This window comes from Botryllus schlosseri, chromosome 7 (assembly GCF_051294905.1).
Source record: "Botryllus schlosseri isolate E-star chromosome 7, Bs_hap1, whole genome shotgun sequence".
NCBI classification, from domain to species: Eukaryota; Metazoa; Chordata; class Ascidiacea; order Stolidobranchia; family Styelidae; genus Botryllus; species Botryllus schlosseri.
Window position 1 is genome coordinate 11,623,503 of NC_137242.1, and position 25,391 is coordinate 11,648,893.

Here is a 25,391-nt window from a genome sequence, read left to right on the forward strand (position 1 = left end):
ACTTCTACACGCTCCGCGTAACATGTTGTCAGTGTTGTCACTCGATTTCTTGCTTTTAATATTGTTACCCCTTTGTAAAAATGAAAGAACGCCTGATGCATCAGATTGAGTCTAACTATATTCGCGATTACGACGCAAAGTGTCGTTCAACATATGCGACCTTGCGTTTGCGCTCGCAGAAAAACCGTCGACTATGAAACCTAGGCACAAAATGATTGACGCATGTTTGGTCGAAGCTTTCGATATCGATATATCCGGGCGCCGAATAGCCCATTCCTTGCAAACTGAGCCCAGCGATATAGCCTACAGCAGGCCCGCAATATAGTCAAGTGACAATATTATTGAGCTATGAGCTTCGAAAAATTTTCGCGCTTGGCGCGGCTAGTGGCCCGCACAATAGCTCGTCAATCGAATGTGGCCCTTTGGCTGAAAAGGTTGGCCAGCCGTGATTTAGCACAATAGCGACCAATCCTACATGTATTGTAGAATATGGAATTGCAACGGCTATCAGCGTGCAAAGAAAATGCTCTCTATACCCGCTGCTATTGTTACGTGCGCGCGTGCGTGTTTATGTGTGGATGGGGGGGGGGAGGGGCGTGCCTCACCAGCCATGAACCTCACCGCACGTCACTGGATCCAAGTGAGGCAGTCACCTGTCGCCAGGATGATTGAACGAAAATTGTGAAACCGTCAATTACTATTGGTATTTTCTATCGATGTTCATGAACGACTAAATTTTAAATTTTCCCCCCTATATTAGGAAATTTGCATATTTCCTATTCGAAAATAAAGCCTGAAACGATAGGCTCTGCACAGACGGGCCAAGCTTCACCATTGATACCGCAATTCATCGTAAATAGCTTAAAATTTATAATAACAGATTTTAATTGAATGTAAGATGGTCGCACTGGTTCCGAATATCTGAATACTGCCGACTTCTCAATTCTCAAAGTATAAGGCGGGAACATATAATGTTGCGCCACACGCCTACATTTTATCGTCGGTACTACAAAGCGACTTACCAATCAAGAACGTGGATAGCTATGGCGTTGTTTCTAATTCGAGATTGTAATTGTGAATGTCACTTCCAAGGCATTTCATTTCGCGCCGTGCATCAGGAAGACAGTGCGAATTTTTTGATAACTGCATTCTCATATGGGCATCGCCATTTCTGCTATTCTCTTTCGTCAATCAACTTATCGCGCAATCCAAGATTTCGAGTCGGGTACATCGAATTCGCGAGTGATATTGGCCGCCGCGCGACAGTAACTTAAATTTGGGGATTTAGGAAAAGCGAGCTCCGAGCCTCTAACCTGGAAGATGAATTGTCTTTACCTCTCAAAAGACATGTGTATACGGTCACAAGAATAATTATTATGGTCGTAATGAAAACTTACTTACAAGTAGCTGCAATATTGATCAATTCAGTTACAAATGAAATATTTAGCAAAGAGCCATACCTTCTAACCAAAAAAGCCATATATGGCTCGGGAGCCATAGGTTCCCGACCGCTGATATAGAACATTTTAAAAAGGTACGCGTTCACACGAACCAGAACCTTTCAGGGGTTCGCACTGCCCCGATAGTGTCCACTGAGTTGCGGAATGTGATCTATTTTTCACTTATTCAAGCTATCTGCACGTGTTTAGAATTTGTGAAGATATAAAGAAACGAACCGGGACCGAAGTCTGAATGACATACCTTCACGGAATTATAGCCTACCTGATTTAATATTATATTTAAAATTTATCAAGTTCGTGCTCATGTTCGTGTTCGACGTGGAACGCAGTCAAAATCAACGAAGACCAATAGCGACTTTTCATTCAATTACTGCTGCAACCTGATCGACAATAGTGAAGTCACCAACGTCATCTGGGCGTGACGGTCACGTGATTTTTCAAGTGTCACTGTCCAGTGTCCACTAGGGCTATTCAAAAATTTTTTTTTCCGGATCCCAGCCATTCATTGACTAAATTGCCAGGTTACCCTAAACAACGCTGCACACCAAATTTTGTTCAATTCTAACAAGTATATAGGTCTCCGAAGATCCAATTAAAATTTTTGATTTAATAAAGAAAATTTTAAAAAAAATCAAATTTTTCTGCCAACCCCATGAAATTGTTGAGCTGTCTTCAGAGACGATGCAAAACAAATTTTAGTCAATTCCGACCAGTAAAAGCGGAGTTATGTGAGTTTTTCGATGATAAGCCTCGGGTTATCCTTGATCGGCGGATAATCCAATATTTATCAACGAAAAACTCATATAACCCTGCTTCTACTGGTCGGAATAGAGTCAAATTTGTTTTGCATCGTCTTTGAAGACAGCTCAACAATTTCATGAGCTTGGTAGAAAATTGATTTTTTTTTAAATTTACCCTAATAAATTAAAAATTTTGATTGGATCTGCGGAGTCCTGTACTTGTTACAATTGCACCAAATTTGGTGTGCAGCGTTTTTTAGGGTAACCTGACAATTTAATAAGTGAATGGCTGGAATCCGCAAAAAAAGTTATTTTTGAACTGTCCACGCCACCTTTTAGCACACGCTGGTTTCATTTGACCGTTTATGATTCACAAGGAGCAGACAATGGACCGTCTACAACGGTAGGCAGTACAGTACAAGCTGTAAAATGTCAAATGACAAGTTCACCGAAAGTGCAAACATCTACGATACAATCGAAACGCAGGTTGTAAAATAATTTTGACTTTGTAAGCAATTTTGACCATTTTTTGACCTAACGCTAAAATTTTGACAAAATTTTGACTCATTTTGACATGGCAAAAACAATCGCCCTATCATTGTGAATACAGGTCAGTAAATACGGCATGCGCCGCTGCAAGATTACAATGCGTTATTCTAACATTTCAAGCGATGTCGCATCAACCTACTCGTCCAGTCCATACTGCTAGTTCTGACCTTCCGGAGACACTTGCGATGACGGACAGTGATATTTTTCATCTGCACAGCTACGCAAGATTGAAATTTGTTTTCAGCTGCCTAAGTGGCACTGGCATTACCATCCTACTATGGTCACTAGCTACTCTTTACCGAATGTTCGTCGAGAAGGCTCAAGGTTCTCGCATTAATATACATTCACTGACCAACAAAACACCGAAAGAGGCAAAACATTTTCAGTCTAATATTCGACTCGGGACAATCCGCTGCGCCTTCACTACACCACTGATAATATACTATTATCCCGCTTGATATCATAGTGAACGTGACCATAGCGCCTTATTGACACAAGCACAGTTCAAATATCACACCAGCTTCACGAGCTAAACACTATGTGACTAGCCATAGAACGCAAGACTGTGGATTTGCCGGGGCAAGCTTCAGACGCTATCAAGCAATTGTTTGCACAACGCACAAATGCGAACGTACAGAAGCAATTAATGAACTAATTATGGGACCGCAAAAGGAATTGCGTTATTTTACGCGCCTAACCACACGTGCGATTGACGTGATTTAGCATGTAGTATAGTTGTAGCACCAACCAATGCTTATAGGCCTACATTTGAAACAATCGCGCGCGATATGATAATGAGTAAATTTAGAGAACCGCACAGGTAACTAGCATGGAACTGCGCCAGTTGCGTATATGAAATAGAAAAAAATAACTGTGTGCCACTCGAATTAGAGTTTGAAGGGTACGCGATTGATAACGTCTGTCGAGCAAATCCATATAAAGATCCATACGTTGTAGGCAGGGCCGTAACAGCACTTCGTCAGCCCCCCCAAAAAACTTTGGTCTTGGGCCCCCCATAGGGTTATAGACCGAACGTCTGGGGGGCTGTTTACCGCTATTCATCATATTCATTGGAAGTTTCTTTACTTAATCAGCTTTTGTCGCCTAACGCGCCAAGCGCGCAAAATTTCTAGAATTCATGATTTCATCGGTCAGTATGATCGGGAATTGCATACATTGTTATCAATTTCTATCTTCTCTCTGCTCACGTAATCAGATTTGCCGGTAGAGCTGAGTGAGGTGTGTTTGAAAAGGTAGGACCACTCAATAATAATTAAACATCTTCGGGCGTATACCCGTTGGCAGCAACGAAACAGCACCTCGTCAGGCCCCCAAAAACGTGGGTCTTGGGCTCCCATAGGATGATAAAACGACCCCCCCCCCATCACGTTGTTCGCGTTTGTCACGAAATTACCTGTACTGTACTGTGAGCCAGTGCGAAGCGCGAAAATTTTCAATAATTTATGATAAAATCGGACAATCAGATCGGCGATTGCATAGAATATGCTATCAATTTATTGTCCTCTCTACTCACGTAATTAGATTTACCGGTAAAGCTGAGTGCAGAGTCTTGAAAACGGGAGGCCCGTAAATCATGATTAAACATCTTCGGGCGGGCGGAACCGTTGATATGACTTCGTTACATGATGTTATTTCGTGACTTCCAGTCTGCTATATAAAAAAATATGGAACCGTCCAAACGTAGGCTTCTAAACTAAGAGACGGACACGATTTCAAACTGGTATTTCTTCACTGGCATAAAATTTCTCCCAGCGGGATGGTATTTGTCTTGTGAGGTTCAGATTGCAAAGACAGGAACATTCGGCGCCAGTCATTTAGGCGCCTATGGACAATTAAACCTATATGTATTTTGTATATATAGCGAAGTCTTTGGTCTGCATAAGGGCATAGAGCTTTTCGGCCAAGCTTTTTTCGCTGCCAATCGTTCTGGCACACTTCTTGGAGTCGCATGTTATATGGCCCAAAACTTGATTGTATGTCTTGGTGGGTCGTGGCGCGGTAATGGCCCAATACCCAATAATAAAGATAAATGCCTACTTGAATTCGCGAAAAATTTTTGAAAAAATTGTACAAATTTTCAAAAAATACTCTATGATTTATGCTAATTCACGAAATAATTTTGGGCCCCCCATCGAGCTCGCCCCCCCAATTGGGGGGTTTGGGGTGCGGTAGTTACGGTGCTGGTTGTAGGTGATGCATGACGTAGGCTATACATGACGATTTATCATCATAAGTCTGAAAATTTTAGTTTCACTTGACTTTTTATGCAATTTTACGTTTTAGAGGAAACAAAGTTCGAAAATCTAAATATATTTTATCGTGGTATAGATATTTCAATTTATCAATCCCTTGATATTTTTCTAAAAAATATGTCGTTCCAAAAGTGTTTCTGTAAAGCAATTTAGACCAGCTATATAGAATACAAATATTATTAGCTAAGACATTGTCAGCCGTAGTTTGCTGTCGTATGATATGTTACTTTTCAATTTTTGTGAAACTAAAACTGCGCTAGGATTATTTGAAATTAATGTAACGCATGACTGATTTTGAAAAGTGGTAGGTGCTAAACCTGGTTTTGACCTAAGACCCTAGATACCAGATCTACCCCTAAAATTACATGTAAATCTGAGGCCCAATAGACGACCATCTGGACCGTTTGACTTGGAATCACCAGTAAGCAAACCGATCACATTTTTGCAATAGCGAAGGACATTAAGGAGATAAATCCGCCTCGACCTGTATGCAGTTGGTTTTCAACCACCAATCAACAAAATCGGCTGTGATTGTGATTTTGCGGATATTTTTGTTGTAAATCACGCATTAAATCATTCAATTCCTTTTAAAATGGAAATGGAATTCAAAGTTTCCAATTTGTGTGCATCCGCCGTCCATCTGTGAGGTATTAATTATTGTGGAGTATTTATTTCCAGCATCAAGTTTCATATGCAATGGTAGGGAAATATATGACGTAGAAGTTGGATCAAAATGTTCGAGTAATATTATTTACCATCATTATAACCCTACGTTTTCTGATGGATTCGCACTGGCAAGACTAGCTGTTACGAACAAGAGCAGCGAATGATGGTGACTTGAATAATTCGGCGATTTTCTTGCCTTATTCTCTTTTCGATACTGGGCTATTTTTATCATACAGAAGTAATAACACTGGTCATAATGGTTTTTTGTCCTTCCTCGAACTATCTAATGAGAAATGACATTACCCTCTGCCGACATATTGACATAGCCTAAGCCTCTCAGCCGACCTCAAGATAACATGGACAATGGACATCTGCCACATGTTACGTCTGGAGTACAGTCCCATTTTGGTAGTCCCTAGGCATCCCACCATACAGTCTATAGCAGGGGTGGGCAAACTACGGCCCGCGGGCCGCATGCGGCCCTCAACACCGTTCTGTGCGGCCCGCGAGAGTCTAAAGAAACTTATTAAAAATATTGATAAAATGCGTACTAAAAATCGAATTAATGCTGGGACTTGATTGAACTTTTTCTTAATATATTTCACCATGATAATACTAAGGCAGTGGTTCTCAAACTGGGGGTTCACCCTCTTGGAGGCGTGAAAGTATCTGAAGGGGTCGCAAAGCTGAGCTCAACTGAAAAATTTTTTCGCTCTCCGCGCGATCGACATCCGATTCGTAATTATTGCTCTGCATTTAGTCTGAATTTCATATTTAAAAATCTCTCTTCCACACTCTTAACCTTCCATGCATTTTACTATCCGTTAGGTTTGCTAGCATCCTGTTTGTGTTTTGTGATATGATGATAAGGGGGCGCGTACTCTTTCACCATCAGAGGGGGGGGGGTACATGTCTTGAAAAGTTTGAGAACCACTGTTCTAAAGTTAATACTTCCTATGTCATTTTTTATGTTTAATTTCTGGCGCTACTGCCCGATCTCAAGGCCCACGCAGTTTGAAAGGTTTCAACTAGTAAACAGCACAGAAATCCTAAACGAGATTGACATAATTCGGATCACTAGTGTGATTTCAGATTGGCCACTCCAGTTTTATTACTTCTGTGATGTGCTTATAAAAACGATTCGCGCCAGTATGAGGTAGATTCGTTCTCTGTATGTGTAGAATTAGGGTATTTATATTTTATATACACATAGTAGAAGCGTGTTTAAAGCTAGTATCATCATCATCATCATCATCATTTGTTTATTAGCAATTTTATCAGTTCAATACACCACAAAAAATGCGATACAATGAAAAGACAGGAAGATGTCGAAGCGACAAGGAGCAGTCTATGGAATCTGACACCCACCTTGGCCTAGGCGATCTAAAGAGGAAGCATGCACACTGAATGAAAGTAAAGAAGATAGTATAGAAAAAAGAAAGCGACAATAAATAGGGCGGCATGTCATGGGAAGCGAGATCGATAGGTCAGTAGTATGGTATAGTATGGTTGTGATGCTGTCAGCATTGTGTGTCTTGGAACTGATTCAAAAGTGGAATTAGTGAATCTATGAACAGATCGATGCTCACAGATTTAAACTTCATTCCGACTTTAATCTCAATAGTTTTAACAAATTGGTTATTGAGGTCGACCAGCCTACGAAATCTCGCCACTGTTTCCGACGCGTGTACGATAGGCCTATCATCAAAGCAATGTTTGGATTGTTTTGAATAATCATATATATATTATCTTCATGTCCATACTAATCAAATACCAATATTGCGTTTTGGTTTATAATCCCAATTTTACATAGTGCGGCCCGCGAATGGATTCAAATGTTGAATGCGGCCCGCGAGCTCAAAAGTTTGCCCACCCCTGGTCTATAGGGTTGCCCTGTTTTTGTGACTTAAATTCCGGACACCCTTTAGCACCTACAAGCGGATTTTACAATGATGTATGAAAACATTGTCTGACAATATGCCGCGTGACGCTACACTAGCAAAGCATTGCTTATCGACATATATACAGGAGTTGAGTGGAGCATGTATCTTGAATTGGGCCATCTCTTATGTGAGCTCTGGTGATTGCTAGCGTCTGCAACAGATTTCTTCAAGAGCCGGATGAAATCGTCAAGCGCAGAGGTCATCAAAGTAGTCACGGAAGCTACTCAAACTCTAGTAGAAGTAGAAGTAGCGATGCTAAAATGTACTCAAGTACGAGAAGAAATAGTCCTTCTAAAACCATCCTAAAACTACTTCAAGTTTATGAACAGCGACGCTAAAATTTACTAAAGTAAATATAAGTAAGTATAAGTAGTTGTGAGAAGCAGTCGTAAATATGCTCTCATGGTCTTCGAAAGCCAGAAACTTTGGATGGTACAAATAACTGGGTTCGTGCTGCTCAGTTCAAAGTTTCCGCATATAAGAATTAGACCGCATCGCTGGAAGCTATGGAGAAGCGGCTTGTAAATTTTGGTTAGCCCAGAGCCCAGCAATTTCAGATAGATATAATGTCATGGAATTGCTGTGCCCTCCTCCGTGTTATAAAGGCCCGTACTTGAAGCGAAAAGCAATACGGATTTGTATCAGAAACGGCATTGCCGATTTGCGCGATGATTGTTACGTGAAACAACAAAATGGTAGCTCGTATGATATTTATATTGAATTTGACTTCGTAGTTGTAAACTTCTACGTGCATATGCTTCGAACAAAAAAACTCAGATTAATCAAAAGACCGCTCTGTAACGATACCGTGTATAAAGAGAAATACAACTACAATATCTAAAGGGGGGGGGGGGTATATTTTGTGCATACAGTTTCGACGGTGCGTGACGCTCATCGGTCTAACCGCAGTGTCCTATATGGTGTGGACACAAGCAAATCTCACGATTCAGTGAATTTGGTTTACGTAAATATAAGTTTTATTCTGCTCGTGGTCCTGGAACCCCCAAAATCAGCCTCGAATGTTGCATTGTAATGGAGTTTGGTATTATGACGGAACCATGCCGTCTGAGCAGCTCAACAGCAAGCGCGCACGAGAGTGTGAGTGTGAATGCTCAATCGGTTGCGCAACAATGGCCAATACGCGAGGTTTGCGCTGCTCCTCACCTGTTCTCAAAAAGCATGGTTGCGTCACAGTTGAGTGACTTTGGTTTCCACACCATAGGACACTGGCACTGTCGTCTAACGCAGTGTCTCCCAAAATTTTTTGAGCTACCGCCCTCCTGGACAACGAATGAAGTGCCCGCGCCCCCGACACCCCACTCACCTAAATGCTCTGTCAATCGCATCCGTATGGAGTATACGAATATATAACCAATCAACTTCATATTTAAATGATCTGGCCCAATCAAGATGATTTGCCCTCCAATTAAAAATCATTACTCACTCACTAAAAAACCGAATCTAGAGTGGTTAAGCGCTGTCTCCATCTCGACACCAATGAGCACGCTAACCTTCGACTAGACAAGATCTCTGTATTGAAGGGATCGAGTTCTATTAAAGTCATAGAGCCATTCGCAGACGCTCAGTTTGAAGGCCAAACTACGCGATTGACACGCTCGATTCGAAAACAATCCAAATCGTGGATACCGAACAGATCGGAACATTTCAAATATTGCACAAAGTCCGTCAAGGCAACCGCACAGTTCCCTCTAGATCTCAGTGTCGCATTCCTTCAGCCCAAGGATTTCAGATATCAACCATTCGCCGTCCGGGTCGGGTCCTGTGCCGTTTAAAAACTGAGGCAGATGAGCGGGGTCGATCATTTCGTGTATTTTGTCGCAACTCGAACCATGCAGCTGTAACTGTAACAAACGCTGAATGCTTGCGTGTGGTATAAAAACAAATCAAGGGAGCAGGCATGCATATACAAGTCTAGGTGACAGTGGGCTAGGATTTGAATATTGTAGCAGACGAGGTCAGAACAGTACTCAAATGGAATTACAGATGCGACGTACCTGTGAAGTCCAGTACAAGTAGCAAGTAGCAGTTTCCAATTAGGTTTATAACGAATATCCCTTACGAATGCGAGCCGAAAGCATTTTGGGTTTATTTTAACGTGAACAGATTATTCGATTGTATATTGAAGTTGTTGTACCTCCCAGAGTCTCTTCGAACATTGCATTAAAGTAGTAGTACTTCTTTACTGACCACCACTGAATTTTGGCCGTGTCTGGATATACAACTATTTTAGGGCTGCCATATTTTTGTTACCCAAATTCTGGACAGTCTTTAGCATCCCCTAGCGGCTTTGAAAATGACGTCTTACTGACAATGCTTTACATATCGATTGTATGCAGTCGTGAATTAACTAGACTGCTAGACATTGGGCTATCGCGAATTTGAGCTCTGGTGATTGCTAGGGTCGGTATTCTCATTTGGTCTGCAACAGACTTCGTCAAGGATCGGATGGCCGTGTGATTGACAGCTCTGCTATACTATTAGGTCGATGCTGTGCAGATATGTGACATTATGACTGCGTGTTGTACCCAGGACCCAAAACACTTTCGAGCCAAACCCCGCCCTCAAAAACACTGGTTGGGTGCCCACCATTGGGTGATCGATGCCACTTCTGGCGGGTTTACTCTATGAATCTGGTTTCTATGTGCATCTGGTTGCTAAATTTAATGATGAATTCTATCAATAATGTTGATTCTTGGCGATCGACCATAAACTTGAGAACCACTATCTTTGACTAAATCATCCTAACGCCCTTACCGACACTAGGAATATACGGTTCTCTTAAATTTGCGATTATAATTAGTCATATTACAGTAAATAATGGTTATTTTAATTCAATTTCAATTGAAATTTTCACAATGACTGGGGTATCCACACTTATATCAATATTAGTGACAGTATAAATCACGCACAGCGTGAAGAAAAATTTCAAGTAGCATAAATCTTTTCCAAAATAAGAAATTGTTTACGCTTTTTACGTTAAAAGTATTCAGCTATCTTCATAATTCTTTACATTTAGGCATATTTCATCATTTCGTCCCGCACACAATTTAAACAGTGAAATTCCGGACGTATGGCAACCCTAAACTATTTTGAAACTGGACTAGGACTCGTGGATGAAAGTTCTATTGTTTTCCAATGTTCCCACAATATTTAAACAAATGTCAGCCATACAGAATACTTTGGCCACATTGCGCTTACCCGTTTCTTCATTTTATCCTTGAGAAACCGACTCACCACAGCGTATATGATATCAAACACTAACGCTTCGTTAACCATATTCACGCTTTTCACACGGATAGGCATCGCTTCCTGTAAGATATCAGGCGATTGTCACTCGGCACGACGGAGTTTCCAATGGACATTGTCCATAAAAACATTGCACCTGTAGCATATGAATGAACTTTTTGCCATATGAAGACATTTGCAGCGCGCTGCCTAGTCCAAAATTGGCCAAGTCTTCCACAACTGTCAACCCGTAAATCTGAAAAAAATGATAATAAACTAGGTTTATTGCATCTATCGCAAGTGCCGTATAGCTTTGACAGCCGGTGCCGCATCTTCATATTGGCAGTTACAAGTGCTGTCTTACTTGAAATTCTTCATTCTCCAGCAGATATTCCAGTGTTCGGACTAGAATGGCGAAAAGTCTCAGCATGTCTTTCTTATCCGTGAATCCATGACCTTGAACCAACCCTCAATTACTCATCAGGCCGACACTACCGCAATAGGGAACGTACCCGGCCTTACTAAGATAACGAACGTCCCGTCTCTGGCCCGAGCATTCTGTAACGGCAACAGTGGACCGGTGGCGGCTAGCGTTTTCAAACTTCTGGGATCATCGACCTGATGAAACGAAACCGAATTCAAGTCGAGCCGTTCGTTATTGCGGCAACGCGGGATATTCGAACCAAGTCGTACAGGTCTTTCCAGCCTTTGATTCTTTGATTGTGGTAGTTGCACAGTGACTTGTACGCAGCGTCTTCATTGAATTTACGGACTCTGAGAAACCTGAAGCAGAGGAGGTTCAAGTAGTGGTTGTCAGCTGTCACGACTCCAGTGCAATGCAATAAATATCTAGTAATTCTAGCTATCACTTGTCAAGGTAGCTATTTCCAGGCCTGCAAAAACTACTTCCCTTAGAAGTAGCAAACAAATGGTGCCAAAAGTACTCAAGTAGTGTACATAGTTTAAAGAAGTAGATCGACATGAGGCGTCACAATACTTTTTGTTAGTAGTGTCAGTTATCAAAATTCAGATAGACAAACTAGCTCTAACACAGGTTTAGCAGTAGGCTTCGGCACAATGATTTATTACTCTATTCTGAATCGAGTAGTAATTCTAATGTTTTGAGTCAGTAGCGTGAGTTTATTTTTTCGAGTTACTGAAACTATGCGATACTAGTTTTCACTGTGGAAGCCTTGTCCGTGTCGCAGCACACGGAACATGCAGTATAGAGCTACACATGTTACCAGAAATAACGCATGTGTGAAGGCGTGATAAACCTACCGCGTTGTCACAAAGTGCAATGAGATAGGTATGTTCGAAATATACCAAATTATCTTCAACGTGAAGTAGAACCGGAATTATATCCTTTGTTATCGCATGAATATATTTGAACTTATTTCATACTGCTACGACGTCATAACGAGTGATAGGCTAGCCTACTCGAATACTTTTCTCAAAGTCTAATACTTAATATCGGCTAACCCTATTTCGCAGTGAGATGGAATCGTTTGCTATTGACCGCCGCGCAACAAGAAATGTCATGTAGATCCGTTGTTAACACAACTTAGCACATCTCTTCGTTCTATGCCTTGTCAAATAAAGCAGCGAAGCTAGATGACACACAAATACTGTTGCAGCAAAAATGTCAACAAAACTACTCCTGCGCATTTACCTCAACAAAAAAGCATCATCAGTCCTGGTTTTTTCCACGTCACCCACGCTCTCCTTAAATCTGACCCGTAGTCTGTCGATGGCTGCCAATCGAACTTCATTATCCTCCGGCTCATTCAAGTCACGAACTGCTTTCTTGAAAAGTTCGGCAGACAGCTTGCACTCGTACCGGTCCACCATGCCATTAACTCTACAAGTTCTATATTAAAGTACCAGAAAGTAATGGATAGGACGAAACTATCTGGAAATGATAATCACCGGTTTAGGCATTCACACAGAATTGATTCATATCTATTATCTATATACGTATCTATACCGTACAGAATTGTAATTCTTTGCTTGCAGCGATACACAAGGACAGAGAATGACATAATTAGATATCTTCAATATCGCGCATTAAATAAGAAAACCGACTAGCAATTGCATACAACACTGTTACATCTCATGCAAAGTCAGGATTGGCGGCAATATCTCAGGATGAAAAACGCAATAGTACTATGCTCGGCAAGTGCATATCATCGATAGGCAAACGTAGAAACAAGAGATCAAAAAAGTGCATGTTAAATATGTCGACAGACACCACGGACGTCAATTCGCAATTTGAAAAATCATATCTCAACTGACAAATTGATCAAAGCTTAGAGAAAAATTCAATTAAACACGAGTTTTCTCAGAAGCAGAAGCCACAATATGAATCAAGGCTTTAAAAAGCCACAAACTGTACACAAACCAAGTTCCCGGCGTACACCAAAAATATCAATCCAAATTCAAAACTTCAAGAGTAACATTTTGCCATCACAAAGCGGTGTCCTCTCCGTCGCCTTCAGAGGACATGATCTCGCCCGCCCACCAGTCGGGGCTGAGGTCCGGTCCGGATCCGGCAAGAAAGAAAGGCAAGTGCGTGCCGTCGATCTTTTCATGCAGAGTCTTGCAGTTTGAGCCGTGCAAGGTCAGCTGTAAATAACAGAATTGACAGCATCTCAAATCAACCTCGAATTCTGTTTTACTGAACTTGCCAAAAGCGATAGGACGGGCAATTTCCGACACCTACCTCAAGGGACGTAAATAATAATATTGCTTCCAGCACTACATTTATTGCATTTATTTAATTCATAGACTTTTTGTGTGGGCTACAGATGAAATGATGCTGTGAGCTTTCCACCTATGACCTCGTGGCATCCTCCGAACAGAGACTCTAAATTTACCGCACTACGTTCTACGACAGTACATAGCATCAGGGGTGTTCGGAAACTTCAGTAACGAAGTACGCAAGTTTTGACAATTGCGCTACTGACTCAACAATAAATTATTCATGATTTGACACTGCTTCAACTTGTACTTCACAGCTTTGTTTTCAGGCAAAACTAGGCTTAGACTACCTTCGTTTTTTTATGAACTTGGAATCGCTCTTCTACTTATACTTGAGTAAAAATTTACGTTACTTCTATACCTACTAGTCCTTCAGTAAAATTTATGACGATACTTCTACTTGGGTACCAAAGACCAACTACTTGGACCAGCTCTGCGAAGCACGCTGGTAAAGGAAAATCGTTACTACGCTACACAATAACACACAGCACGCAAGAAGCGGCAATATAACGTCAAAAAGTTACCCTTTTCTTCATCTTCTCCTTCATGAACTGGCTGATGATAGCGTGTATGATATCAAAAACCAGCGCTTCGTTCACCATGTTGACACTTTTTACTCTTGCGGGAAGGCAGTCCTGCAATGTACGCATATGAGCTTGTCAAAAGCGTGCCTTAGGATATTACGATTAAGCGGTTTAGTGTCCCTCAAATGATATTTTTCATAATGAACGCTGCTTACAAATTCCCACAAATATCGATAGGATGTAATCGGTTAAAGTCAACAGTCACACAGGTACAGCAAATGTGCCATTATAAAAGAATTGGCCGATATTTTCTATCGTACAGAAATGTAAGTAACTACAATATCAAGTTGCTGATGCAATTGGCTTTTTAGCAGTTTACTGACCCTTGCCTGCATTTTCCACATTGATCGTAAATACCTGAATAACGTGGAGGAATTTCTTTCCCTGCGAGGCCATTTGCATGGCGAGACTCAGTCCGAAGTTTGACATGTCCTCGATGATCGTGAACCCATAAATCTAAAATCAAGATATTCATTTGCCGTCTCACTGTGGGGCCACATTGTCAGGTTGATAGAAAAAAATTCACTCATGAAAGTGAGTGAAATATACTGAAGTACACAAAATTCAGCTCGACTCAATCTGAATGGTAGAAAGTAAGTGGTTTCGAAAACTGATCAAGCCCAACTGGAAGTAGTGAAAATAAAATCGGTTGACATTAGAGCTCTTTGGAAATGCAGCACCGTGAAATCTTTCGACTTGGGCACCTACCTGAGACTCTTCTTGTTCAAGAAGCTTTTCGACGGTCAGGACCAAGCATGTGATGAACTGAACCATGGAATTACTTTCATTGAATCCCAAGCCTGCCAGAAGAAACTACATTTAATGGCTGGTGCATGGTTACTTCAATTAAAAAAATGCCACATTGCAATCCTACTATAACAGTATATATCTTGTTAATAATCTTGGTAATTATAAACAACACATAGAATAAAGTCAACATGGCACAGGAAATGACTACCCGACAAGACAAGTGATATGACATAATTTGTGTATGATGTGAAATATCGATACGGAATAATGTAACACAACATAAAATATTCATTCATTCATATGCATTCGACATTACATTTTGCAAGATTTCAATAAATTTACAAGTCTTGGAGACAGAAACAAGGAACGTTGTCTGATGTCTGTGTGATCAAATTACATGTGCATACAGACTCTGTGGACGCCGTCCGTCGAAAGGGAGATAAACGCAGTGAATCGTACAAGTAACCTTCGGAGTCAGATTACACAAGTATAACATCACAAAAACATTCGCCCTGTGTTATACCTACGTATCTAGGATGCAATCGGTGACTTGATTTTACAGTCGATCACTTGAAATATTCCCATTACCATATGCTCAGAAGTCTGTTTAAGATTAAGTCTTAAAGTGAGTCAAGGAATATTTTCATGACCATAAAGGGTTACGAATTCCCATGTCAGTACGACCATCCAACTTCTAAGTGTGCGGATTGCAAGAGAAAATATTTCACAGCAATCCTCCACTTCAGATATGATAATCTCAGATTAGAATACCAATTCTTAGCCCACCTGGCCGTCCAATCACTACAAACGATCCATCCTTCGCCCTTCCACTTCTCAAAGGCACGATAGCCCCGGCCTGAAGTAGCTGCTCCACTAGTTTGGGATCGTCGACCTGGTACATACATGCACTTAGCATCAAAAATACGAAATTACACAAATCGGGAGCAGGCTACATAATATGAGATCATAATCAATGTTGTAACCAATGTTAACGTAAAGCAGTGATTCTTGGTCACTCGCAAATCCCTAAATTTTCAAGACTGATCCACCACTGTCTTCGTATAACACAAGTCAACGAAGACACAACTTAACTTTAAAATAGAATATCAGCAATTGTGGAGGCTACGTAGGCCAATGCGAGCCGAAATCAATTTATTCCATAAAATGCAAGTATCGGAATGATGAAACTGGCTGAGAACCCTGATGTCGGCACAAATCTACAGCAATGCACAAATCTTTATCAATTATCAAGTCTGATAAGACTAGGGCCTATACAGTATACACGCTGCATGCCTGTATGGTAGGTAGGTCTATCCTTGAAGGTTCAATCGATTGACAACAACAGCATAATATGCAATGCAGCTTTGTAAAGGTAAATAGTTTGAATAGAATCCTAGATTGCAAAAAATTACAACCCTAGAACATTGAAAGGGGCAGTTAATGCCCCGGCAATATTTCCGTCCCTACAAACTCTGACCGTACGCCCACTAGAAATTAATTGATTATTGTCACCGTAGTCATACTTATTCTGTCAATTTCCAGAACCAGTACCACAAATGAAGTGTGTAGGCTAAAGTGCATTATGTGGTTGCTCAAATCTACATGCAACGGGAAACTAACCAGGCACCATTCCAGGCACATTTATCGCTAAATTCTGCAAAATACATAGGCTTATATGTAAACGCAGGGACTACGGTAGTCAAAGGATGAGCTTCAAGGCCAATATCCCTTCTTGAGATGCTGCAATCATAACCCATTGTCTGTTGAGAAAAATAAAAATTCTGATTTTGTACACGATTTGCTACCTTCTACTTGAAAATGTACCGCACTGGCGCACTCCGCCGCACTGAAGTATGAAAATACGATGATCCAACATCCAACATCACCAAAGGTACTGCAATTTAAGTATCTAATTCTAATTTTGAGTTGAGGTGAATGATCCAAGCACAATCTTACGATAGTAACTGATAATAATAACTTTAACAAGCTTTTCTAGGGGTGTTTTTTCAACTTATTTGTACAGCTTCCAATGAAAGTTAGCAGACGTTAAATTCCCAAATTCAAACCACAGATATAGAGAGAGTACACGCATTTACTCACCCCGTCAAAAACTTCCCTCCATTCTTTTCGTTGCTTGTGATAGTTCACCAGGGTATTGAATGCCTTATCAGCATTGAACTTCCGGACTCTAAGGAATCTGTGTATTGATTGATCTTAATTTTTGCAAGAGTTCCGTCAACCAATAACAATGAGTAAACTTCATGAAAACGCGACTCACCTCAGGATAAACGCATCGTCATTCCGAATTAGCTCCAGGTCCGCCGCTTCTTCTGCGAACCTCGCACGTAGCCGGTCGATGGCCGCCAGCCGCGCGTCGTTATCCTGCGGCTCGTTCAACTCCTCGACAGCTTTTTTCAAAGCTTCTGGCGATAACGTACATTCGTATCTGTCACACATACTTTCAGATGAGGTGAAGAATATGGAACATAAACACCCTGGATTGAACAGAATCCGCGTCCGCAAAGATGACAGCAAACGCTCTTATTTTCAGGAAGCCAGAAACCAAAACAATTGACGGGTAAGATACCTGTTACCGGCGATTGCGATGTAACAATACTAGTCGTTAGATAGCAGTATAGACAACTCATCATCATCATCAATGGTTTATTAGCAATTTTTATCAGTTCAATACACCACAAAATGCGATACAATGAAAATATAGGAAGGTGTCGAGGCGACTTGGAGTAGTCAATTAAATCAGACACCCACCTTGGCCTAGGCGATGTAAAGAGGAGACGTGCACACTGAATGAAAAGTAAAGAAGATAGTATAGGGAAAAGCAAGCAACATGAAATGGGTGGCATGTCATGGAAGGCGAGATCGATAGGTCAGACGCGGTTCGGGAATCTTGAGGATGGACTAGTATTCATTTAGTAGTAATTGCTTGTATTTCGACTTGAATGTGGACATGCTCGTCGACTGTCCACATTTCCATATCGCATTTCCATATCAATACTATCATTTTCATCCCATAATGCGGACGAATGCTTATTCTGTGGAATATTGGATACCCGCTACCTAAAATATATTCATCGATACTTTCGTGAGATCATATTGGTCCCTACATATCCACTGTGCGCGAAGCGCAACGAAAATTTTGGGCTTTACTCAACTTTTATGAATATTAAATGTTTATACTGCGTGAAAACAGCCGCGAAATTCCTCAGGCTATCTTCCTGATTGGACAATTAAACTACTTCTACTTGACAAACTGAAAATAGCGAAAAGTAAGTAAGTAGATCACGAAATATTACCAAGTAAAAGTAGAGTTAGCGGGAAATTAGATCTACTTGAGTAAGTACCAAAGTAGCGGGAAACTACTTGAGTACTTCAAAAAAGTAGAAGTACTTCGTTTCTGATCACCTCTGCCTGCCTGTTACAAACAATTATACGCAACGCTGCGACAGTCAGTATGTGGGTCGTAGCCTATACATCACTTCGTTTGCAGCAAAGAATTGACCAACATGTGCCCGAACAGATTAGAAAACCGCACGCCAATGCTATTTCAGATAGTCAATCGTAATCGCAGACAAGCAACCCTTTCTTGTGAGACCAAGACCAGACCATGGTATGGAACTCTGCAATAGGTTAGCACCTTTCTTACTCATCCCGAGTGTGCAAAATCGTATAACGATAACAGCTTTTCAAATATTGCTCGAGGACGTTCTCTGTTCCATTTAAAGCAGTGGTTCTCAAACCAGGGGGCGTGAAAGCATATGAAGGGGGCGCAAAGGTCAAACTGAAAATTCTTTCGCGCTGCGTTGTGACTTACCTCCAATTCATAATCATTTCTTTGTGTGTAGTCCTAATTTCATATTTGAGAATTCTCCCATCAACATTCATAACCTTCCATGCCATCAAATTATCCGTTAGGATTGATAGCATTCTGGTTGCATTTTTGGATACGACGATATGGGGTGGCGCGAAATTTTTGACTATGATAAAGGGGGAGGGGCGTTTCTAAAAAGTTTGAGAACCACTGCTCTATAGGTCTACGCCATTGGTTCTTAACCTTTTTTCTTCCAGCGCCCCCTTTCAAAAATTATCGTGCTCCAGCGCCCCCCACCTCATATTGTAAGGACTGTAATTAAGACAATGGGTGAGAGGGAGGGCCGTTACAGCACTTCGTCGGACCCCCTAAAAACGATTGTCTTGGGCACCCATAGCGTGATAAACCAAACTTATGAGGGCTTCGCCCCCAAGAATCCCGTCGCGTGATTTCGATGGTCAGCAAATTTTATGTGGCCTGGTCGCCCTAGCAGCTAATATATTCTATAATGCATGAATGAAATAGGTTGTAATCGCATATATATGTCACTATAAAAATTTTATCCTCTCAGCTCACGTAATCAGATTTACCAGTAGCGCTGAGTGAGCTGTTGGATTGGAAAATGAAGGCCACGTAATCAATAATTGAACGTATTCGGGCGTGCCCGTTGGTACAGCTAAATCGTTACATGGTATTTTCTGACCTCTTGTCCGCTATATAGTCAAAACATATTGAAACGCATAAACGTATTAAAGTAAATCAAGCACACGATTCAAAATTGGTATTTTTTCACTGGCAAATAATGTACTCAGATGGATTTTATTTGCAGATTGCGACGACACGATAATTCGGCACGAGCGATTTAAGTACAATTAGACTTATATACATGGAAGTTTACGATCAACATAGGGTAATCCTCTTCGGCAAAGGTTTTCTCGCAGACGATCTTTTTGACATACTTCTCGAAGTCCCATATTCACCGGAACTTCATATGTCTTCATGCATCATGGCGTGGTAATGGCCGCCGCCCAAATGCCTATTTCTATACTCTATAATTTTGCGTATTCGTCCGTGAGAGAGTCGTCAAACATGATGTGTAATTTATGTTCATTCACCGAAATAATTTGGGGCACCCTTCGAGCTAACCGACTGGGGGTTTGGGTTGCAGCAGTATCGGTCTTGGTAAGAGGTCAAAGTTCAGTCGGTCATTTTGGAACTTTGGCATTGGAAATATTTCGCGCTTTAATCGCGTTCGAGGACCATTCGACTATAATACACCATATAATAATTGTGTGTGGTATATTCAGGGCCAAATTAAGGTTGTTATAATAACTTTCGGGTACGGTCTCACACCCTGTGGTTCGAACCCTCCCGAATTCACATCGGCGATTGACAATACGGGGAAATTAATGGTATTGGATTTTGTCTTAGTGCTTTGTGTAACTATAAGTAAGTCAACTGAGAATGGGATGCATATATCTGTTCACATTGAATTTAGTACTGTGCCCGGTTATTTATTTTAACATGAAGGTATTCCAAACAAAGCAACTCATATAATATAACGTTCATGTGAAATTGTGAACCACAGTACGAGATCATCCTTTATGATACGATGAAGAAATATTCTGACGATTTAATTTTGTAGCTCTCAAAGTTATTCATTTCGTGCACAAATCTTCAAAACTTATTTTATGTAGGCTACAAGGGGCTCTCACTCTCATGTACAAGGGGCTCTCACTCTCAATCAAACGTGATATACAGTGCCTCATTCTTCGATTTTCACACTCTGTGCGCTGCGGGATATATTACCTAATTCGAAACATTTGTTGAAAATAACCCTAGCAAGCGTGACGGCAGTGTTTCAAATAACAGGAAATTGGCGATCTAAAAGTACGCGCTATTCGTTTTATATGAATTATAATAACCCACTACATTTATGAAAACATATGTAGCAAACATAATCGCGTATCGCGACCAAAAATGTCGGGATTTGACATGTTTTGTGGAATGTTAATTTGTTCTGAATACTCATCAACGATATGTCCTACTACCACATCATCTACGGCGAAGCCATTTTTCTTCAGCGCCCCCCTATCGCCCCCCTGTGCCCAGCACCCCCCATATCGCCCCCTGAGCGTTTCCGCCCCCTTCAAAATGGCCACCGCCCCTAGGGGGCGCTGGAGGCAAGGTTAGGAACCACTGGTCTACGCAGTCCACAGATGCAGATCATTCCCATTGTCAATTTCACTGCCCGTGCAGGCGTGCAGTCGCACCCAAGGTGCGCCATTCCATTCAATCCAGTTCGGACGTTTTGTACAAGGATGATTCCACGTCACGACTTGACGACGGTATATAATTGGTATTTTGAGAATAATTTTGGTGTAGCCACAAGAGCTTATCCAAATCGAATTTTAAGCTTGAGGACTATCGCAGACCACAACCGCGAAAGACTCGTGAAAATTCAGTAACGGGGTGTCAAAGGGTAGCAGTACCAGTTCAGTTCAAGTTGTTATCTTGCTATCTATATTCACGGTCAATCCGTTGAGAAAATGCCAAAGGAAAATGAGAATATTGAAGTACCTATTAAAATTTCAGTAAAGTAAAATTGTTATTACTATGCAACGCATGGAGAGGTTGGAGCAGTGATCTTCAACCGCGGCGTCCAAAATATGTATGGCGTGCACCAGTACAAGAAGGTTTACACGGGTGCAACACAATCTCGTCGAGCCCAAAAAGCCAAGTACTGAAAAATCTGGATATACGAACAATTCTTGGATTGATTGATCAATCCAGCCATTAGGAATAATATGGTACTTGCGGTAAAACTCTGGATATAGTTTCGGCACATTTGTGAGTCCGTGAATGAGATCCCTTATCTGTGGATTTTCCATAATGCTTAGGCATCACACTATTTTCATCGACAGGATACAGCAAAATTCAGCCACTCTCCGACGTTTCATTGTCGGTGGATAATTTTTCATAAATAGTGGCAAGTGTAGCCAGTCTTGGTTTAAGGTAGTGAACGCCGTGAGGTGAAAGTGTTGGTAACTATTTTCAATTATGATAGTTAGCATTGCGAGTGTATGCATGTATAATATGTATATGCTTAGATATTGCAGCTATACTGTCGGTCATTTTGTTTCGGGCGAATTCGCGCGTTCACGCTACGAATGAACATTTTTCTCTTATGGCAACGTTAGCATATCCTGCTAGCTTCCGAAACATAAGCCATAATGTATCGGTACATAAATAATTAATGGTCTTTATTATTGACTTACTTGATATCAATGGTCGTACCAATATTAGTAGATATACAATGGCTCATATCATTACTGGTGAAGCTTCTACTACTAAAATTATATTATTCTTGGTGGATTTGGTCTTTGCTGTAAGAGCGGCGTAGAAAAGTCATGGTAGGTTTCAATGAATGATAGGAACACTGCAAATACTACTTCAAAACGGTCACTATATGATCGTCATGTCCACAATGCACTGATCAATCCTCTAATCCTGGTAATTGGCATGCTGTTTCGGTTTATCTTATAAGTAAAGAGAGAACCGGAGTTCATCGCCACAAACTATATCAAAAATGGTACAAGGCTACTGCGTTAGAGTAAAGATAGTGGTGAACGAAGAATTGGCAAAACAGGTTTTAGGAAAATTGAAAATATAGAGCCAAAAAAGAAGCTACGCAATAGTTTTTGAGATTATAAGTGAAAAATAGTCTAATGACTATATTGATATTTTATTGTCTTTATTCTCAGTGAAACTGATACAAACCAAATTGGGGAGCAACCTGATCATTAATGAAAATGGCGACCTGAAAGTAACCTTTGGAAATTTCAGTGAAGACAAATCAATTTTCCTATGCAATGCATTAGGTTAGGAAGGTTAGAACAGAATCACGGCTGCTGAAGAATTACCAGTGGTTCTAGATGTTTAAAAATCAAGAATCTAAATTACACAATTCATGCTACGATTTTTGAGTCCGAGTGTAAATTATTCCAATAGTAAGGTCAAGGCCTTCCGCAGAATGTGCAGTGTGCACAGTCCCGATAAAGTCATATTTCAGATCATTGCGAATCGTACGTTTCCCGGAATCTTTTAGATATTGGTTATGACTAGGGCAATTATTTTTGACAAATCAAAAAAAGTCTAAATTAGATCAAAATTGTAGCGTTAGGTAAAAAAACGTCAAAATTGTAAACAAAGTTCATGGCAGAATTAATGGCCTTTGATCGATCAGCATCAAGCGGATGAGTTAAGGGTGATGCGATTGTTGATATACAATGTTCTTTCCAATTCTCTACTAGTTACTGACGATTACCCCTGACGAGTGTCAGCCGAAAATATTCGGGTATATTTTAATATGAATATACTATTCAATGATATATTGAAGTTCTGTACCTCCAAGAAGCTCTTCAATTATATCAAGAAGTTCATTATGAAAAATTGTGACGTAGACTCCATTGTCAGAATGAAGCAACACGTTGTGTCACCAGCAGTGTACGTACTCACAACTTCAGTGTTGTCAGCCAACAACTGCTACTGTTGACCGTTATTTCTACCATAATACGTGACGTAAGTACTGGAATTCTTCATAGGGCCAGATTTCGTTAAAATCAAGTCTTTTCATGAAAAAATGGTCAGTTTTTGAGTCACAAATTTTTTGCCAGGCCGAACTACTTCGTAAGGACAGACAGTTCAAAGCAGAAATGAAGATAAAGGCCCTATAAGTACAATTGTAACATTATGTGGAAAAACACCTAATTTGTATACGTTAGGTCACAATCTGGTCAAAATTAAGGTTTTTAAGGTCAAAAATGTCAAATTTCGATTTTTCAGGTCAAAATCTTCCATCTTTAGATAAGAAATTGCTCTAGTTATGACGCATTTTGCTTACGACCGCTGTAGCGCCATTGACTGCTAGCGCTAGATTAATATTATTTTCTTTATTCACAGTAAAACTGGTAAATACACACATAATCCGGGGAGCAACCTGCCCCCAAAGCAAAATGGCGAGATTGGAGTAAATTTTTAAAATTTCAGTAATACATTCAAATTGTTATTCCTATGCAATACATGGAGAAGTCAGATTACAGAATTGCAGTAGATGAAGAATTGGCAAGGGTTACAGAGCAGAGGTAGAGATGATTGAAGTTGAAGAATCGAAATTACAGAAATCATGCTGTGATTCACAAGTGTAATTTTAGTCCAGTGGTGCATTCAAGGCCTTCCGAAGAATGTGCACAGTGCCCAGTAATGTGATCTTTTGGATCATGTCAAATCGAACGTTACCCGGAATTTGTTGGATATGTCTCATGAGTTTTTTGCTCACGACCCCTGTAGCGCCAATGACTATCGGTACAATGTTTATTTTGCATCGCCACATTTTCTCACATTCCATTTTGAGTTCTGCGTATTTGGAGTGTTTTTCTGATTCTTTTTGCAATAGGTTGTGATCAGCTGGGACAGCCAGTTCAATGAATAAGCATTCTCTTTTCTTTTTTAGTTTGACGATTATATCCGGGCGGTTGCTCCTGATTTCGCGGTCAGTTATAACTGGTACATCCCACAGAATTTTTACTTGTTCGTTTTCTGTCACTGGTGCTGGGCTGTAATCGTACCAATTTTTTGTCGAAGTGGTGATGTTAAAATGTTTGCATAATTCAAGATGAATGTAGTGACCAATCCTATTGTGTCTCCATGTGTATTCGGTAGCTGCAAGTGCACCACAGCCGGACATGAGATGTGCTACAGTTTCATTTTGGTTGTGGCACATTCTGCATTTGCCGTCCGTGTTTTGCTTCAGAATTCTTTTGCGATAGTATTTTGTAGGAAGCGATTGGTCTTGTGCTGCGAAAATGAATCCTTCGCTTGCCGGTTTCAGGCCAGAGCTGGATTATTATGAATAATCCGCCACGCCGTACGGGATTTGGCCGGCAAGACGCTTTAAAATACTATTAAATATTTTTAATTTCCACAACTAATTTTAGGAATAATGGTTTAATGGTATACATACATGTCATATTTGATTGACATTCCCTGAAATTAATTTTCTAAGTGCGTCACGGTGGAATGACATTCAATAGGAAACTAAACTTTGCGTCCTCAACCAACGTATACTTTTATCGGAAATTCTGCTTCGAATATCACGCTGTAGCCGACCACTGTTGCACGAATTGGCCCACCTTCTTCATTGCCAAGCACACTTTACCCGGAAGTGGGCTAAAGCGGGAATATGAGCAAATATTCCATTGCTTTACATGGGTTGAATATGCCTGAAGTCACCGAAAATAATATTTGGGTTCAGTGGTGCAAATTATGGATGGGCTCTAAGCGAATATACTGGGACACCCCACGGTACGCTTGTGTCCCGAAAACTAAAACATAAGGTCATATGATCATGGTTAGGGTTGCATTTAAAACAAATGGTTGATTAAAACACTTTGCTTAAAACATGTTTTAAACCAGTGGTTCCCAACGTGGGCGATATCGCCCCCCCCCAGTGGGCGATTTTGAGAAACAAGGGGGCGTAAATGCATGGGGGGCGATGGGGAGAGAAAATGTTGAAACGTCCTATGAGGTATA

At 40.7% G+C, this 25,391-nt stretch overlaps 2 protein-coding genes across 2 annotated transcripts; both read right to left on the reverse strand.

Annotated features, from left to right (window-relative positions):
- Nucleotides 1–9,143: 9,143 nt before the first annotated feature.
- LOC145443033 (alpha-tocopherol transfer protein-like) lies at nucleotides 9,144–12,734 on the reverse strand. The gene is made up of 7 exons (XM_080321014.1): nucleotides 12,550–12,734; nucleotides 11,561–11,660; nucleotides 11,390–11,495; nucleotides 11,242–11,333; nucleotides 11,035–11,133; nucleotides 10,851–10,961; nucleotides 9,144–9,493 (listed from the first exon to the last, which is right to left on the reverse strand). The coding sequence occupies exons 1-7, from the start codon at nucleotides 12,726–12,728 to the stop codon at nucleotides 9,341–9,343; spliced, it is 840 nt and encodes a 279-aa protein (XP_080177140.1). The 5' UTR covers nucleotides 12,729–12,734; the 3' UTR covers nucleotides 9,144–9,340.
- Nucleotides 12,735–12,788: 54 nt separating this feature from the next.
- On the reverse strand, nucleotides 12,789–17,526 carry LOC145443032 (alpha-tocopherol transfer protein-like). The gene is made up of 7 exons (XM_080321013.1): nucleotides 17,250–17,526; nucleotides 17,072–17,168; nucleotides 15,758–15,863; nucleotides 14,930–15,021; nucleotides 14,579–14,677; nucleotides 14,162–14,272; nucleotides 12,789–13,502 (listed from the first exon to the last, which is right to left on the reverse strand). The coding sequence occupies exons 1-7, from the start codon at nucleotides 17,426–17,428 to the stop codon at nucleotides 13,344–13,346; spliced, it is 843 nt and encodes a 280-aa protein (XP_080177139.1). The 5' UTR covers nucleotides 17,429–17,526; the 3' UTR covers nucleotides 12,789–13,343.
- Between the last annotated feature and the right edge of the window lie 7,865 nt (nucleotides 17,527–25,391).

Excerpts from the sequence above, each read along its gene's own strand:
- LOC145443033 (XM_080321014.1), bottom strand. The coding sequence starts at position 12,728 with ATGGTGGACCGGTACGAGTGCAAGCTGTCTGCCGAACTTTTCAAGAAA. Across the intron at positions 11,496-11,560 it reads GGAAAGACCTGTACGACTTG|GTCGATGATCCCAGAAGTTT; the intron begins GTTCGAATATCC and ends TCGTTTCATCAG. Across the intron at positions 9,494-10,850 it reads AGGATAAAATGAAGAAACGG|TTACAGCTGCATGGTTCGAG; the intron begins GTAAGCGCAATG and ends CGTTTGTTACAG.
- LOC145443032 (XM_080321013.1), bottom strand. The coding sequence starts at position 17,428 with ATGTGTGACAGATACGAATGTACGTTATCGCCAGAAGCTTTGAAAAAA. Across the intron at positions 17,169-17,249 it reads GACGATGCGTTTATCCTGAG|ATTCCTTAGAGTCCGGAAGT; the intron begins GTGAGTCGCGTT and ends ATCAATACACAG. Across the intron at positions 15,864-17,071 it reads GGAGGGAAGTTTTTGACGGG|GTCGACGATCCCAAACTAGT; the intron begins GTGAGTAAATGC and ends TGTATGTACCAG.